The 16,206-nt window shown below is 37.2% G+C and overlaps 3 protein-coding genes across 6 annotated transcripts; 1 reads left to right on the forward strand and 2 right to left on the reverse strand.

Moving 5' to 3' along the window:
- Positions 1–337: 337 nt before the first annotated feature.
- On the reverse strand, positions 338–4,027 carry LOC103929948 (flavonoid 3',5'-methyltransferase-like). Its single transcript, XM_009339214.2, has 5 exons — positions 3,889–4,027; positions 2,990–3,075; positions 2,686–2,830; positions 2,432–2,563; positions 338–756 (listed from the first exon to the last, which is right to left on the reverse strand). Exons 1-5 carry the CDS (start codon positions 3,940–3,942, stop codon positions 466–468), a joined length of 708 nt encoding a protein of 235 aa, XP_009337489.2. The 5' UTR covers positions 3,943–4,027; the 3' UTR covers positions 338–465.
- Positions 4,028–6,706: 2,679 nt separating this feature from the next.
- LOC103961471 (sulfite oxidase-like) lies at positions 6,707–9,972 on the forward strand. Of its 3 annotated transcripts, none has more exons than XM_048574749.1 (12): positions 6,707–6,878; positions 6,959–7,074; positions 7,919–7,981; positions 8,063–8,099; positions 8,187–8,271; positions 8,366–8,484; positions 8,560–8,655; positions 8,747–8,857; positions 8,948–9,049; positions 9,194–9,241; positions 9,345–9,560; positions 9,633–9,972. In XM_048574749.1, exons 1-12 carry the CDS (start codon positions 6,804–6,806, stop codon positions 9,747–9,749), a joined length of 1,185 nt encoding a protein of 394 aa, XP_048430706.1. In that variant the 5' UTR covers positions 6,707–6,803; the 3' UTR covers positions 9,750–9,972. The 3 variants fall into 3 exon arrangements, with proteins under 3 accessions (XP_048430706.1, XP_009372295.2, XP_048430707.1); XM_009374020.3 differs by having other exon boundaries at positions 6,711–6,878; positions 8,190–8,271; XM_048574750.1 differs by having other exon boundaries at positions 6,742–7,074; positions 8,182–8,271.
- Positions 9,973–10,249: 277 nt separating this feature from the next.
- On the reverse strand, positions 10,250–13,226 carry LOC103929949 (probable arabinosyltransferase ARAD1). Of its 2 annotated transcripts, XR_007254753.1 has the most exons (5): positions 12,539–13,226; positions 11,725–12,021; positions 11,532–11,627; positions 10,416–11,037; positions 10,250–10,381 (listed from the first exon to the last, which is right to left on the reverse strand). XR_007254753.1 is itself a non-coding variant. In XM_048574748.1 (4 exons), exons 1-4 carry the CDS (start codon positions 13,046–13,048, stop codon positions 10,612–10,614), a joined length of 1,329 nt encoding a protein of 442 aa, XP_048430705.1. In that variant the 5' UTR covers positions 13,049–13,226; the 3' UTR covers positions 10,250–10,611. The 2 variants fall into 2 exon arrangements, 1 of the variants encoding a protein (XP_048430705.1); XM_048574748.1 differs by having other exon boundaries at positions 10,250–11,037.
- Between the last annotated feature and the right edge of the window lie 2,980 nt (positions 13,227–16,206).

The raw sequence follows: 16,206 nt of genomic DNA on the forward strand, positions 1-16,206 counted from the left end.
CCAATCGGTGGCCGGTAGCAAATCACAAGCATTTCCCAAATGTAATTAACACAGAATTTCCTTGTTTCCAAAAAAAATAAAAGCAAAATATATTTTTTTAAGTATATCGATATTTTTATACTAAGAGGATAAGGAGTTCGATTAAACCATACAATGGACAACCTAATTTAGTATCGATTTTGCCATCAATAGGATTCAAACCTAACACCTCTCACTTCCAAGTGAAGAGAAATACCATCAGACCGTAACACTAAATGGACAATTTAAAAAAAAAAATCAAAATGAAATAAAACCCACATTAATTTTATGTTTAAAATTTGGAATAGAAAATCTCCCAAGATTAAATGAAGTTCATTAAGAAGGCAACCAAGATGATGTTCATAACCATTTTAATTACCACAGATAAAACTGTCTTAATTATTTATTAGAAAACTTCAAAATGAGAGTTGTTTCTTGCTCAGCAAGCTAACAGAGACGCCTGCAGAGGGTGAGTCCATCTCCGATGGAAACAACGGCTAGCTCAAGACGGTCATCCGCGGCGAGAAAGCTGTTGAGTTCCAGCAAATGTTTTCTGCCTTTCCTTGCAAATTCTTGCACATTCTCCTCAGGCTCCGCCACTGTCCCAAACCACAATGTGTTATCATAAGCTATGATTCCTCCAACCTTCACAAGCTTCATCAGCAGCTTGTGATATCCCATGTAGGAGTCCTTGTCGGCATCCACAAATGCAAAATCAAAGCTCCCTTCTTCCTCCCCCTGCTTAATTGATTGCACGTTTAATTCTCCAAATCAAATAATATACTAACTACTACTACTTATTACTTAAGCTAAGTATCGTGATGATATATTACATCCCAAATTCATCATTATTTACTCAGAATCAACATTATATTATTAAACACTCATAGAAGAGGTTTAACATGCTAATTTGAGAGTGCAGATAACATTCTTCATAACAATGTAGCTTTCTCTTTGTTTTAAAGACAAATGCTATTCATATTTACCAATTTGTTACTTGAAATCAGTGTTTTAAAAGACTCGGCTCGGAGCGCGCCTAGGCGGCCTTGAGTCAGGGCCTGCACCATTTTTGCCTCTGTTTTAAGGGAGTTGGCGAAATACACGCCTAGGCTTCTTGGGGCGCGCCTAGGAGTCTGAGGTGTCGATTGGGCATCCCTTTTTCTTTTTTAAGTTTCAAAAATTTGGAAATTTTTTAGCGTTGTAGAGTTGTTTTGAGTTGCAGGCCATGAACACCAGCGAAGGAGATGAAGAAGACAGCTAGGTTTTTAGGCTAACTTGGTGTTTTTAATTTTTTTGTTTCTTTTTTTAATGCTTAAACTGACCCCACTTTGTCACATTTATTATCCCATTATCTTCACATTTTTAAAAGTAATCCCACTATAAAGACATTTATTACCTCACTATCTCTTTTCTCTTCACTTTTTATTTCTAATATTTATTTTCTCATATACTAGATATATATTACATAAGCATTGTTTTGTTTTTGTTTTTATTATTTTCCTGAATATTCTCATGATGGCTGTATAAAAGAAAACATCTTTTTATTTGGATTATTATTTTCTTAATGTTATACTAATATTGCCTACACACTTTGTGTGTATGAACACATTTTTTTAGAAAATAAGAAGGAGAGAGGGAGAGAGAGAACGTGGGGGAGTGGAAGGTTTTTGTTTTTGGTTTTTTTATTTATTTTTAATATTGAAGGTATTTTAACATCACTATATGTGAGGCTTCAATAAAAAATAGTAAAATTTGAACTTGTGAAATCACATCATTGCCCATCATTTTTTTTTGGTGTGATAGAAGACTGATTTGTCTTTTCAACATTTTTTTGGTTGACAAAGAGGGTTTCATTAATTAGTAGAGATTATTCTTTTTTTTTTAAATTCGTTATATTTTTTTCCTTATTTCTTTTTTTTTTTTAAGACTACCTATCCCATCCAAATATTATCCAAAACTCTCATATAAATAGGCACTTACTTAAGTAGATGTTTGAAATTGATTAATTTGATTGCTTGATTAAACTTGGTTATGTGAGTTAAACTTGTCTGTGACTATTATATTTTTATATGTATGAAATATGTATTAAAAAATTAGGTCTCTTGAGGCTTCGCCTCAAGCTTTAAGACTTTCGCCTTAAACTTTAAGGCTTTCGCCTAGGCAGATTATCCATCAAACGCCTCGCGCACACCTTCTCCTTTTAAAATTGCTTAAAATCTAGAGACAAACTTAGGTGGGCCAGCTCGACCAGCTTAACGGTCATGCACTTTACCAAAGGAAAGAGCTCCACTGTATATGGGTTCCTTCCAACCACACACAAGTACAATTTCGAATGCAGACAGGCCACCCGGCGTTATAAATTATAATGGCCTAATCTACTTTCTCCCAACATAAATCACAAACATTAACTTACTTTGGTAATGAGATCATTTAGGACTGTGAAGGCATCTGACTGGCAGAAGTTAATCTTATGTTCCACCCCAGCCTTCTGAATAAATGGCAGTCCAACGTCATAGGCTTCTTTATCTACATCGATTGCTGTTATCTGAAATTTGAAATATTAATCTAGCTAGCTACTACACGTAAAAGGATGAAATTAATCTAACTATTTCAAAGAAAATTAAAAAAAAAAAACATGAATAATATTAATAAACGAGTATTACATACTTTGCCATCAGCAGGCAGTGCAAGAGCAGTAGTGAGAAGAGAATAACCAGTGAAGACACCGAGCTCCAACGTCTTCTTGGCATTCATCACCTTCAGAAGCATCGATAGAAGCAGACCTTCATCTACAGGCACATTCATAAGACTCCTGCGTGTTCGAAATGTAATCCTTCAGGCTCAAGTAATTATATTCATTTATGAAGAAGCGTACAATAGGATTGGGTGCAAAATGTGGCCTCCTTAAAACCTTGGCGGGGATTTAAGCCCAGTACGATGGAAAAAGAGAACTACAAATATCAAACCCTACCAGACCGCATATTTCTCGATGGTGGCCTCCCTTAGTTGCTTCAGTTGCTCGTGTTCTCTTGGAAAGCAGCTTGTTTCGAAGATGTACTGTAATATCAGAAATTAAGGCCGTTAATTGACTGCGTTGTTTGAGGATAAGACCATTAATTAACGCAAAATATAATTAGCACATTCTGTTCCTTTAGTTTGTAAATATTTCAACAACAACAAAATGCGGACACGTAAGCCTGAATTTCAAGAATTTTTGATACAACGATATATTTTCGAATTGATTGCAAACTCGTCATTCCAAACTGTTTTCTTAAAAAAAAAAAAATGACAAAGGAAATAGTTTAATGCAGAAGATAGACATTTGTGCATCACGCAGCTTCTGAGTTGTAACTGAACGTATAAACAGGGACACTTGTACATCATGCATGATATACTTGTTCATCATGATATATGGCCATCTCATAATTAAAAAAAAAAAAAAAAGAATCTGATTCCCTCATTGAAAAATTTAATAATAAAAAAGTATCTCACTTTTAGCTGAAAAGACTAAAGATTATAAATGTTGATTTTTTTTATTTCTTATTTCCACGGTACGAGAAATTTTTATTAAAAAAAATTAGAACGAAAATGTTGAAAACTCCAATCCGAATCTAAAAGAAAGAAATCTGGAAAACGAGAAAGAACTAGGCAATAACTAGGGATAGAAAATCACTCATATGAAACAGGAGGTCAAGACGGTGGTGTTACAAACTAATCATGGGATACCGTGTAAGAAAATTAAAATGCCTGATAAGTTTGGAAGAACGTTATTATGACGGTCTAGTTTAATATAAATCTCTCTTTTATAAAAAGCACATATGATCCGTAGAAGTGACGGGTCACATTAGGGAAAAGAAAACGAGAGTGTACCTTGAGAAGTGCTGGGGTTTTGAGGATTATCTTCTCCGGTCTGTCGTCTGCCATGGCTGAGTGAACAACAAAAGAGCAAATGTTTATTTTCTTCAATTTCTAATTTTCTGTGAAATAAGCAGTTGGGTGCATTGTGTGTTTTATATTGGGAATTTGGGAGTAAAGGGGTACGCGGCAATAACATGGCCTAAAAGGAAAGGTCGTGCCAGACTTTTGGACTGGGCTTCACTTTTTATTTGATAGGTGTGGGCCGTGTGGCTGGTTGGGCTGTTTTACATTTATGGTTCAGTGGAGAATGATTTATATGTAACAAGTTTATTGTTGAACAGTGTTTTGGTTTAACGTTTATGATATAATATTAGTAAATAAAAGATAATTATTAAGGGGTGCATTGTATATAACGTTCAATGGATTTTCACAGAGTTATGAACATAAAGATTTTGAGGGAGTTTAGTTGCCTTTAATAAGTTCATGTGGATTTGATTTGAATTTTACGTAGATCTTAACGAAGTTTGTAAGATTTTTATCATGAATTTTGGAGCTCTTATTGTATATAAAATTTGATGGACTTCATAGAGTTCTGTTTGACTCTCAAATTCAAGCGTATACAATATAATTTTGTGGTATTCAATTAAGATTTTTGTGAGTCTCACATAGATATATGTGTATTAAAAAATTCGTTGATTTTAAAGGATTTTATAAACTTTGAGTGCTTTATAATAAATATTTTGTAATTGTGAATCCAATCACCACCCATAAGGTTTTGCTGAATTTTACTTTTCCCACTTCTAATATATTCCACCACTCATCATAATTAATACAATGATTATCTCTGGCTACCACCACCACCATGAGCATCTATGTTACCTCTACTGCCAACAATGTCACCTCACCGCCACTACACCACCACAACTACTATCATCTAGCCATGACCATCACCATGACCCTATCACCCCCACCATCACCTTATCAATACCACCACCATCGTACCATAACCTCTTACGATCACTCGCCAATGTCATCACTACCATGACTGCCATCTCTACTACCACGACTGCCATCTCTACTACCACCATCTTATATACCTTACCCATCGTCACCACCATCTTTACAACTACCATAACCTTCTACGACTATCTTATGGCCGCCACCCCCACCATGACCACTAGCTTTACCACCATTATCACCACCTCATCAAGACCGTACCCACCCCCACTCCTCCATCACCCCAACACTAGGCTGCAACCACAATCTAATCACCCTTACTCTTATCTCCTTCATCAACGATTAAAGGTGGCAAATTAACTCATTGGGTTGTTAATAGGTACTCCCATCACAGAATAAAATTGAGATATCAACATTTATTAAATGGTCATTAAAAAATTCAAGTCAATATATAAAATTCTATTAAGATAATGGTATTACGAGTGTCTTAATAATATCACATAACAGTGCCTTGTCACCTATACTATTTTATTTGCAGTTACCATCCATCATCATTAGCCATTAATCCATCCAACTTTTCTTCGAAACCGTTCTCCATGTCTACTTTACTTTGTTGATAGGGACCATTGCAACTTGAAAACTTATTGAGGAAGTTGGGTACTTTAATGGAGGAATAACTTAATGGGTACTGATCTGATTGTGCCGTTAGCCTATCAATGGAGATTACTCGCATGAATATTATAGTTGGGTTGCGGAATTTAGTGTTAGTGGTACACCAAACCACACACAACAACCAACCCCACCATCCCCTCACCACCACCCACCCTCCCGCCCCCCCCCCCCCCCAAAAAAAAAAAAACACTAAGATTATCCCAAATAACATCCAGGTGCATCTTCACCACAAGTCATCATCTTTGTCCGAACATGAAAATACAACATACTCTAAAAGTCAAATTGACACCACACGACCACACGAGACATCATCATGTAGTTTAGCGTACCATACATGTTGCTTTCTGCTCCCCATTAATAAAGGCCCGAGCCAACATGCTATGGGCAAAAAATAATCTGAACGTTAAAAAACCGATCGAACCAAATCAGCACTGAATATGCAAAATTTCTTTTGTGCTCCATGTATCTATTATCTTGAATTTTTAACCGTTAAATTCTAGTCATCGTATCTTTGACCACAATTTATGGCATACCTCGACCCGGAATATCCAACTAGACTCCGAATCGAGCTGTGTTGGCCAACACCAAGAAGGTGATGAAGTCATAAAATGTAGTGATGTGGAAAACGTGAGTAAATTTAAACCTATAAGTGACTAAATGCAAGAGTGCGCATGTGAGCGGGATTGAACCCAATTCACACGTAATGTCAGAGCATAAGTACAGTACAGTAAAAGTAGGATAAGAATTATACCATCGAAGGTACTCTCCTATACCAACATTTGCCAATAATCCTCGTCGACACGAAAGCTTGGCCACTAAAACCTGGAGAGGCGAAAAACAAAGATGAGTGGGCCTCAAAATAATAAAATAATTAAAATAGTAATTTTACAAAAATATCTTTTGGATTAGTAGTTTCGTAAAATCTTCGTCGTAACTCTAATTTCAATTATGCTTGCGCCCACGCGTTCGTAGTGACGAGTACTATGATAATATGCTGAGAATGGTTCATACGTGTTATGATACGACGGCCAACGAAGATCAATCTCGCCTCTAAGGGCATTTTTGTCAATTCACACTTTAAAAATTGATAAAATCGTAAAATTAAGAATGTGTTATTACAATCTAACAATTAAATATCTAAAGTATAAGAACCTCACAAGCGCCGCCGCCACCACCACCACATATAAATAGAAACTTCAAACTTGTGGTCTCTTTTATTTTCAGCATTTGGTTAACTTTAACGAAACAAAACCCCCTGCTTTTCTCTGTGTTTCCTGTTCGTTGCATTTGTAAGTAAAATGTCAGGTCTAAGAGCCCCTTCTGATTATTCTGCGGAGCCACCTCGTCATCCAAGTCTCCTTGTTAATTCCCAGGTCGGGTCATCACATGAATATTAATGTCATTATTTTATTTATCCATTTTCTTGTCTATGTATCTGTTTTGCGTCGTGCAGGAACCTTTTAATGCAGAACCACCACGTGCGGCGTTAATAGAGTCGTACGTGACACCGGTGGATTTGTTCTACAAACGAAACCATGGCCCTATCCCTGTCGTGGATGACATTGAAAGGTTAAAAACATCTTACCATTTTTAGAATAATTTATTTATAATAATTTGGCTTTTTAGTCAAAATAATCTCTGATATTTGTTTAACTTCTCACTTTGGTCCCTAAGATTTGAAATCGATAGAATTGGTCCCTGAGTTTATTCACAATCAATCATTTTGGTTCTTCAATGAAAAATCTCCATAAAATAAGAATAAAATGACAAAAATACCATCAATTTTTGTTAAATCAGTTTGGCTATTGTTGATTATATTGAAGGTAATTTTGTCATTTTGATCCTTATTTAACATAATTTTTCACCGAAGGTTCAAAATGATTAATGGTGGACAATCTCAAAGATCACTTCTATTGATTTCAAATCTTAGGGAACAAAATGATGAGTTACGCAAATCTCATGGATCATTTTGGCAAAAAAGCCTAATAATTTCAAAAAACATAAGTTTGCTAAGTTGACTGTAGCAATGTGCTCTTCTCAAAGCTCGAGTTTGATTCTCACTCTTCGTATTTTAGAATAGATTAGGAGGAGAAAAGACTTCAAACCAATTTTTTCTTTACTCTTTTGTTCAATTTCATGAATCTTCAATTGTCTCCTCCAAAGCAATGTTATGCCCTTTTATATTACTTAATTAGTGTAGTCCTCGTGACGACTTAGTGAGAAATACTTCGAGAATCGAACTAAAGAGAAAGACGTCAACTGTTCATGTTTGTTGCAACAACAATTGGGTTCAAAGTTTCTATTGTTCTTCAAAACGGTGTTTTGGGTGTTATTGACTACGGCAATGGAGTTTTTGCGGGCTTGTTTGTGAAGAACCCGTTCATTGACGGCTACAATATATTTGGCGGAGCAGGTATCGATTGTCTATATGCGGTTTGGTGGAGAAACCCTTGGAGATATCAATGGCTGACATTGTGTAAGTACTTAGTATATCGGAGGGAGACCTAATCATTAGTTAATCTGCTTAAACAGTAACATTTCGGTTTTGCGAAAACAGGAATCTGCCGAAGCACGTTGTGACAGCCACTCTACAAGTAAGTTTGTTAACTGTGATGCTGAACATTGTATAATTTAGTTACAGCAGCTCGATAGTAATTCGATTTGGTTTGTTTCAAGCTAAGCAGTGTGCAGGTAACAGAAGGACTGCAATGAGCAAAGTGAAAACAGTGAAAGGCGTTGGCTGGGACGTTTCTGCCATTGGAAACGGTAAATTTGCTACTATCTGTCATTAATTTCTTTCACTGTTAAAATGCGAGTGTTTAAACTTCATCGTGTTTGTTTGTCTTATGTCTTCTTTCAGCCGTTTGGGGTGGGGCTAAACTCGCTGATGTTCTCCAACTTGTGGGAATCGCTAAGTTAGCATCAGTTTCCCCGTTGGGAGGAAAGCACGTTGAGTTTGTAAGCGTTGACATGTGCAAGGTGAGCTTCAATTTTTGTGCGACATGTTAATCGCTTTACTCGGGAATGTTTTATATGGTACAATGATTTCTTAAGGAGGAAAAAGGAGGACCCTACAAGGCGTCAATACCGTTGATTCAAGCAACAAACTCGGATGCTGAAGTTTTACTAGCATATGAAATGAATGGAGAGGTAAAGGAATAGCTTGTGTGAAACTCTTTTTCTTTTGGATCAAATTTCTTGAATTGTTCTTATACTCTCCGACCATGTTGCTATCTTAAAGCCTCTAAACCGGGATCACGGATATCCGCTGCGTGTAGTTGTTCCGGGTGTTATAGGTGCGCGTTCTGTCAAATGGCTGAGTTCCATCAACATAATCGAAAACGAATGCCAGGTTGGTTTTCCCAGTTCCAATTGCGTGGCCTGCTCTTAATGCTTGTGACTCCTGAGATGGATATAATAATTGTGTTTTGTGGTTGAACAGGGATTCTTTATGCAAAGGGACTACAAAATGTTTCCTCCTACTGTGAACTGGGAAAATATCGATTGGTCAACCCGGCGGCCTCAGATGGATTTTCCTGTTCAGGTACTTCTAGATACCGATAGTCTGCTCCTAGCCTCCTGCTACGACTCTTTGCACGTCGTTACTGCTTAATGCAGCTTCAGTATCTAACTTTACTGATATGATTCTTGATGAAATAATGGATATTGTGTTTGATGGTTTCTGCAGTCTGTAATTTGTTCTTTGGAGGAAGAAAACGCTGTAAAGCCTGGAAAAGTAGGTTATCTGTATACAATTAGTCATTATATTTTGTCACACTGCCCTGCACAATTTACTTACATTGATGTAATTATGCACACAAGCGCGTGTTTCTGTGCAGGTAGTAGTTCATGGATATGCCGTGTCTGGAGGTGGGCGGGGGATTGAGCGAGTAGATGTATCGTTCGATGGTGGCAAGACGTGGGTGGAAGCAACCCGATACCAAAAGAGTGGAGCTCCATATGTTGCAGATGATACGAGTAGTGACAAGTGGGGATGGGTGCTTTTTAAGGCTGAGGCGAGTGTCTCTCGCAGCACTGAAATCGTCGCTAAAGCAGTAAGTAACCGTTGCTTATAATTCAACTACTTCTCTGCTCATGTTATCTTACACATGAATCTTGTTGAACAGATCGATATAGCTGCAAACGTCCAACCCGAAAATGTGGACGCCATCTGGAACCTGAGAGGAATACTGAACACATCGTGGCATAGGGTTCGAATTCACGTTGAACACACCGATTTGTGATTCTTTTTCGTTCGAATATTTTCTGATGTACACATTGTACGCTCTTCGAGAGTTGCTCGGTGTTTCAAAGGTAAGCACTGTATGCAATTCAAGCAGCCAGGATTCTAAGCCTACTAAACAACCTGGGGATTTCAGTTGGCACCATATCACTTTGTTTCCAGTTTGACATGTTCGTTCATAAATATGCAATCATTCTCTATAAGATATGTAAGATTCATACTGATTTATCGCCCGAGTGGTGTTTCGAATCATATGAAATTCAAAGTTAGAAAACTCTCGGTCTGATACCAATTTAGATGCTGCCTTCAGCAATCTACTTTCACTAAGCAAATATTACATAGACATCGATCTGAATAGCCTAATTGGAAACCACATTTCTTGGGAAGGGCCGCTAATTTGTTTAGCCATCTCGTCGAAAATCAACTGGACGACTACCCAAGGATACTACACACCATTTTTCTGCATTGGACAAGCTAGAAAATATACCACGATAGCCAAAATCAGCAGCAATGCGGACAGTCGTGTTATTACAACATTAGAACTCAAATAAATTTACAGTGCTCGGAAGTCCGACAACTAGCAATTGTTAAAAAATTAGTGACCCGATGCAACTGATCATCAAGAGAAAGTACCTCCCAATATGTGACTTGAAGAACGGTACTGAACCTCTCAAATGACACAGAGAATTGGCAGGGTCAATGAATAGACAAGCCGCAAGCTATGAAGAACGCTATTGAATCTCTCAAACATCACCCGCAGAATCTGTGGGTGTTGTGGTGCCTATATTTCTTTACCCCGTTAAGGGTTGTTACTATGCTGGAAAAAAGGATCTTGAATATACAACAAACGCAAGCTCCTGAAATCACTTTCTCCTCCGCCACCAGTCTGGTATTTTCAACCTTTGGATTCTATGTACAGAGAGTTTGACAGCAGAGAGCTTGTGCTTCACCTGTCTCCATAGCATATTGACTGCATCCTCTTTCTCTGGGGGGTAATTGAATTCAAAATGGTGGGAGATATTCTTAAGTGTCCTCCACATTTCAATCCATCTCTCCTTTGAAACATTACGGAGCTGATTAACCATGTAATCAGGTTTCAAAGCCTCTTTGAATGAGAAGAATAGTGAGAATTTGGTGTAGTCAATTTCATCCTCAAACGGGAGCTCAATTTCATCACTCACGATGACAGGAACACAGTGGCTCACAATAGCATCAAATAGGCGACAAGATGAAGGAGTGTCTCCAGCAGGATGCAGACAGAATTTTGATAAACGCATCCGTTGCGTAGACTGAGATAACAGAAAGACAAACGAACGAGAAACATTAGAAGTTATATTTATATATTAATAAATGAATCATTCCTCAAACTTCTGATGGCTACCAAAAAAATCCTCCTATGCCAAGGGAAAGTTATCCATCCGAAGGAAAAAGCAGATCACATAAATGTAAGTTTCCAACCTTCCATGCACCCTCAACCTTCCCGTCTTCTTTATGTGAGGACATATATTAAAAACCTTCTTGAATAAACTTAAAAGTAAGGAATTTATTCTTGCGATCATTGTATTAGATGTTCAGATAGAAACAAGAAGTAGGGGGACTACGGTATGCACAGAAATAGTTTTAATAAGAAGGCTAAAGATCATAAAGAAATGTAAATGATGCCAAGGACGACAAAGAATCATTTCCAGTGACTAGTGTTTAAAACCATGTTTTCCAGGATAAAGAATATGCACGAAACAATATCACCTATGACCCATTATAAAACTCCATACTCAATGCATACCGATTTTATGTTCTCTCCTGTTGCAACACTTCGCTCATAGTGAACATCATCATAACCAGCTAAGACTTTTGCCAGTTTAACACGAACAATGCCTTCCTGCATATAACAAGACCGTAGATAATCAATTGTAGATCGAAGTACAAGGTTTCAAGATAGGATACTGTTATTTCAAGCAACTTTGAAGCTAACGTACATCTTTCCTGTATGTCCTTCCCTGGAAGAATAGAAGCGTAGTACGGGACTCAAATGGATCTGGACGGTCATCATCTGTAAAGGAATCCACAACATGTACGTATGGGGTGACCACATCTTTGCTCAGATTTGACATTACATGAGGATACCTGCCAAAATCTACAACGATCTGAATTGACGCATTGACCTGTGGCCGAAGAAATCTGAAAGCATTGGGATGTGTCAAAGGGATAACATGGTCTCGCCCTCCAGATCTTTGCCAGTACTTTGATTCTCCCAAGATTTTCAATAAATCTATCTGAAATCAGAAAAAAAAAGAAAGTTTAGTCATAACAAGACTATGGAATTGCACACAGAAAAAGGTCAATTGGAAACACCACAAGGATCTATTTGACAGTGATTTGAAAAATCGGTAGCGCTAGAGAGAGGACTTAAACTTTGAGAAGCCTGTTGACAAAGACCAAGTAAAGATAACAAGTGGAGACACATTCTAACTTACTAAAAATTGCTCTACAATTTCTTGTATAAATAAAGAAATCAAACAAGGCCCGGGTCTCGAATTCGATATGTCAGCTACACAAGAAAATCCCAGTTTTTACATCGCATCTAAGCTCAGCTAACCACTTTAATCTCAATTTCAGCAGAAGACTCTGTTCAATTGCCTACAAAACTACAACTTAGAAATGAAACTTTCATGTCCAATACAAATAGGGTAAACAAACTCAATCAAGCCACCGGAATTCGATGTTTTCAACGACCCAATTCAACACCCAACTATCAAATTTAAAAATCAACAGTCAAAACCCAATGTTTACCTGCAATTGGTGATCAATCCGAGTAGCCGGGTCTGTCATGTTGTGCCCATGAGTATTGAAGCTCAACGAAGAGAAAAACGGCACAAAGAACGCATCGGCCAATTCCGGATCAGAAACCCTAACCGCCTCTCTCCCGTCACCGCCATTACCGTCGAACAAAAGCGAGCCCATCATCCAGTACTCAATACTGTGCTGCCTCTTGAGCCCGGAGTTCTTTGGCCACGGAGGCCAAGTCCGGGCGGTGACAGGAGTCTGGTCGGTGCCCCGGCGGTTCATAATTGCGACGTTGAAGCGGCGCGGGAGATCGTACATGTAGACCTTGAGAGGCGGGGAGGTGGTGGCGCAGAGGGACTGGACAACCGGCGGCGGCGATGAGGGGAGGAGCGGGAGGAAGTAGGATCGGATGTCGACGGTGCCGATGAAGATTGAGTAGGTGAGGAGGAGGAGGAAGGCGATGATGAGGGCGAAGGCGGCTTTTCCGTACATTTTGTGAGATCTGGCGTTTGGCATTACCGGGTGCGCGGGCAGTATAATAGTACTGGGACTCAACTGTCCGTTTGATTTGGTTAGGGAGGCAAAATCGATGCACTTTTCACGCCTTGGGCCATTACTTTGCTTCAAGCATTCATTTGGGACTTGGGAGGAACAAAAGAAAAGAATTTTCTAGTCAGCACTCAGGAGAGAGATTTCTTTCTCTGAAGACACGAACTGGTACATCAATTATCACAATACAAGTGATTGAATTATTGGAAAAAATAAGCAAAATTTTAAAATCCGAAGATCAATTTTACTCTATTTTATTTTAGGGATAACTTAATATAGATCCAATTTTGTGAGTCATTAGTAGAATTAGTCCACTTCATTGAAATAGGTCCAATAATTGAGATTCTACGTATGTTTATTTGTGGTTTGTACCATATTTACCCCTTAGGCTTACGAATTGTTGTAAATACACAAAATTTCTTAATTATAGGATTATTTGTCGTTTAACTAATCCCTTAATTGTAGGATTAGTTATAGCCATATAATCACCTCAACCCCCAATCCGTTTCATCCCTCCTTTTTTCCTTCTTCCAAACAATTCCCTCTATCAATCCTCCTCTTTTTTGTCTCTTCTTTTCATGGGTGATATTTTTGTGTTCTTCCCTCCAAATTCGTTCATTTAATGGAGGTATATTATATCATATTTATATTTCTATAGGTTCCCAGCATTTTTCTTCCAATACAATATGTAGTTTATTTTTGTTTTGCAGGTAGATTATATATACTTTGTAGGTATAAAGCATTTTTCTTCCTATACAATAGGTAGGTAGTTACTAAATTATATTAGTTTTGTTTTCTTCATAAATAGTAGGTAGTTACTAGATAATATTTTAGTTTGAGTATTTAAATATTCAAAATTTAAAAACTGAATAAATGATAAAAAATTAAAGAATTTAAATATTTTTATCTGAAGGGACAAAATTGATATCAAAATATGTAATTGGATAACTGGACTCAGTCCCAAAAACAACCTATGTTTTTGGACCTAAATCCAAAAGCCCCTTTATTTTATTCTTTATTTGGCGCTAGGCTCTTATGCCGTTCTACTAGTGCCATGCGGTTTTTAGAATATTTCTAATTAACAATTTCCGTCATAAGTGATATTACTATAAAGAGAAAAACCCAACCATCAAGCCAATTGACTACTTACGAATCCTCGACTTTTTAAAATCATTTAAAATCGAATGTTCAAATATAATTACGTGGATTTAACATAAAAAAATACAATAAAATTCCTCCAAATCCTTAAATTTTTAAAAAACTTTGAAACTTCCAAACAACCCAATCCTATTTCTAGAATTTGTATTAAAGCATCTCCAACAATATTGGCCAAGTTTATTTTAGGGAACTTTAACGAAAAGCTCTTGGTATTGTTCACTTTAACGAAAAACCACATTTTTACACTAAAAAGTCAATACTGGTATTATTCATTTTAGCGTTTATTTTGTCCTTATCGTTACAACTTAAAGTTTTCAAGTCATTTTCATTAGGTTTCCTTTTATTTTATTGTAGCTAGCCAAATGATTCAAATATTAATTTAGTTGTTCATCAATTCCAACAACATTATGTGACATCCCACATCGTCCAGGGGAGTGAGCCTTATATATATATTCTCATCTCTACCTAGCACGAGGCCTTTTGGGAGCTCACTGGCTTCGAGTTCCGTTGAAACTCTGAAGTTAAGCGAGAAAGGGGGCTAGAGCAATTCCATGATGGGTGACCCACTGGGAAGTTGCTCGTGAGTTCCCAAAAACAAAACCGTGAGGGAATGCTAAGCCCAAAGCAGACAATATCGTGCTACGGTAGTGGAGTCGGGCCCGGGAAGTGACATTTGGTATCAGAGCCTAGCCCTGGCCGTGGTGTACCAACGAGGACGTCGGACCCCTAAGAGGGGTGGATTGTGACATCCCACATCGCCCAGGGGAGTGAGCCTTATATATATATATATATATATTCTCATCTCTACCTAGCACGAGGCCTTTTGGAAGTTCACTGGCTTCGGGTTCCGTAGGAATTCCGAAGTTAAGCGAGAAAGGGGGCTAGAGCAATCCCATGATGGGTGATCCACTGGGAAGTTGCTCGTGAGTTCTCAAAAACAAAACCGTGAGGGAATGCTAAGCCCAAAGCGGACAATATCGTGCTACGGTAGTGGAGTCGGGCCCGGGAAGTGATCCGTCCGGACCGGGATGTGACACACTAGCTATTTATGTTAAGTTAAAATACTTTAATATTATTTTTTCATAAAAATAACAATCCAAGCCCTTTTTCTTCTCTTGAAGTTTATAAACAATGCAATTTTATAGTTTTTAACTTTCTCTCTCCTCCTAGTTAAATCTAGCTAGTTATTGTTCACAAAGTTAAGATAGTTAGGGATTTAGCTAGTTTGTTGGACCTTGATTTTTCTACAATTTCTTGTTAAAGTTACCCAAAAAATCTTATTAAAGCATCTTTAAAGAGAATGTCAAATTCTAAATGGAGACGCCACTATGCATATTTGACATAAAAAATCATTACAAACAAAGTATTATTTACTGACTCAATTTGAAACCTTTGTATTTTTTTTGTCAAAGAAGTTTTTGTGATTAGGAGTCAAATTGACATTAACGCCAATTTTATTTTGGATTAGTTTAATGACGGATCCCTTCTTCCACTAGCATTTCAAACAATAGAAATTTGGTTTCAACAATTTTGCTAATAAATACAATCATTTAAAGCTTTACACTATAAAAAAAAAAAAAACAATTGAGTTACAAAAACATAAAATTTAAGGTAGATTATAGAGGCTTTTTAGGCAAAATGATCGTGAAAATTGACATAACTTTTCCCTTTGGTCTCCGAGATTTGAAATCGATAAGAGTGATCCCTGATTTTGACCACCATCCATCATTTTTGTTCTTTTGTGAAAAAACTTTCATTAAATAAGATAAAATGACAAAATACCCTCAAATTTTGTCAAATTATTTTAACTATTGTTTATTAAATTAAGGATAATTTTATTATTTTGGTTCTTATTTAACAAATATTTTAATAATCAAAATAATTAATGGTGGAGAATTAGGACCACTTGTATGGAAGTGAAGAGCTATCATTTTAGACTAGAAAGCCAATCTATAATTGGCACATGA

Source organism: the organism of the source record quoted next, unplaced genomic scaffold (genome assembly GCF_019419815.1).
Source record: "Pyrus x bretschneideri cultivar Hongxiangsu unplaced genomic scaffold, Pyrus_bretschneideri_v1 Contig74, whole genome shotgun sequence".
NCBI classification, from domain to species: Eukaryota; Viridiplantae; Streptophyta; class Magnoliopsida; order Rosales; family Rosaceae; genus Pyrus; species Pyrus x bretschneideri.

Excerpts from the sequence above, each read along its gene's own strand:
- LOC103929948 (XM_009339214.2), bottom strand. The coding sequence starts at position 3,942 with ATGGCAGACGACAGACCGGAGAAGATAATCCTCAAAACCCCAGCACTT. Across the intron at positions 2,831-2,989 it reads ATCGAGAAATATGCGGTCTG|GAGTCTTATGAATGTGCCTG; the intron begins GTAGGGTTTGAT and ends TCGAACACGCAG. Across the intron at positions 757-2,431 it reads TAAATGATCTCATTACCAAA|GGGGAGGAAGAAGGGAGCTT; the intron begins GTAAGTTAATGT and ends TCAATTAAGCAG.
- LOC103961471 (XM_048574749.1), top strand. The coding sequence starts at position 6,804 with ATGTCAGGTCTAAGAGCCCCTTCTGATTATTCTGCGGAGCCACCTCGT. Across the intron at positions 8,272-8,365 it reads CGTTTCTGCCATTGGAAACG|CCGTTTGGGGTGGGGCTAAA; the intron begins GTAAATTTGCTA and ends GTCTTCTTTCAG. Across the intron at positions 9,050-9,193 it reads AGATGGATTTTCCTGTTCAG|TCTGTAATTTGTTCTTTGGA; the intron begins GTACTTCTAGAT and ends TGGTTTCTGCAG.
- LOC103929949 (XM_048574748.1), bottom strand. The coding sequence starts at position 13,048 with ATGCCAAACGCCAGATCTCACAAAATGTACGGAAAAGCCGCCTTCGCC. Across the intron at positions 11,628-11,724 it reads GAAGGACATACAGGAAAGAT|GAAGGCATTGTTCGTGTTAA; the intron begins GTACGTTAGCTT and ends TGTTATATGCAG. Across the intron at positions 11,038-11,531 it reads CAGGAGAGAACATAAAATCG|TCTACGCAACGGATGCGTTT; the intron begins GTATGCATTGAG and ends CTGTTATCTCAG.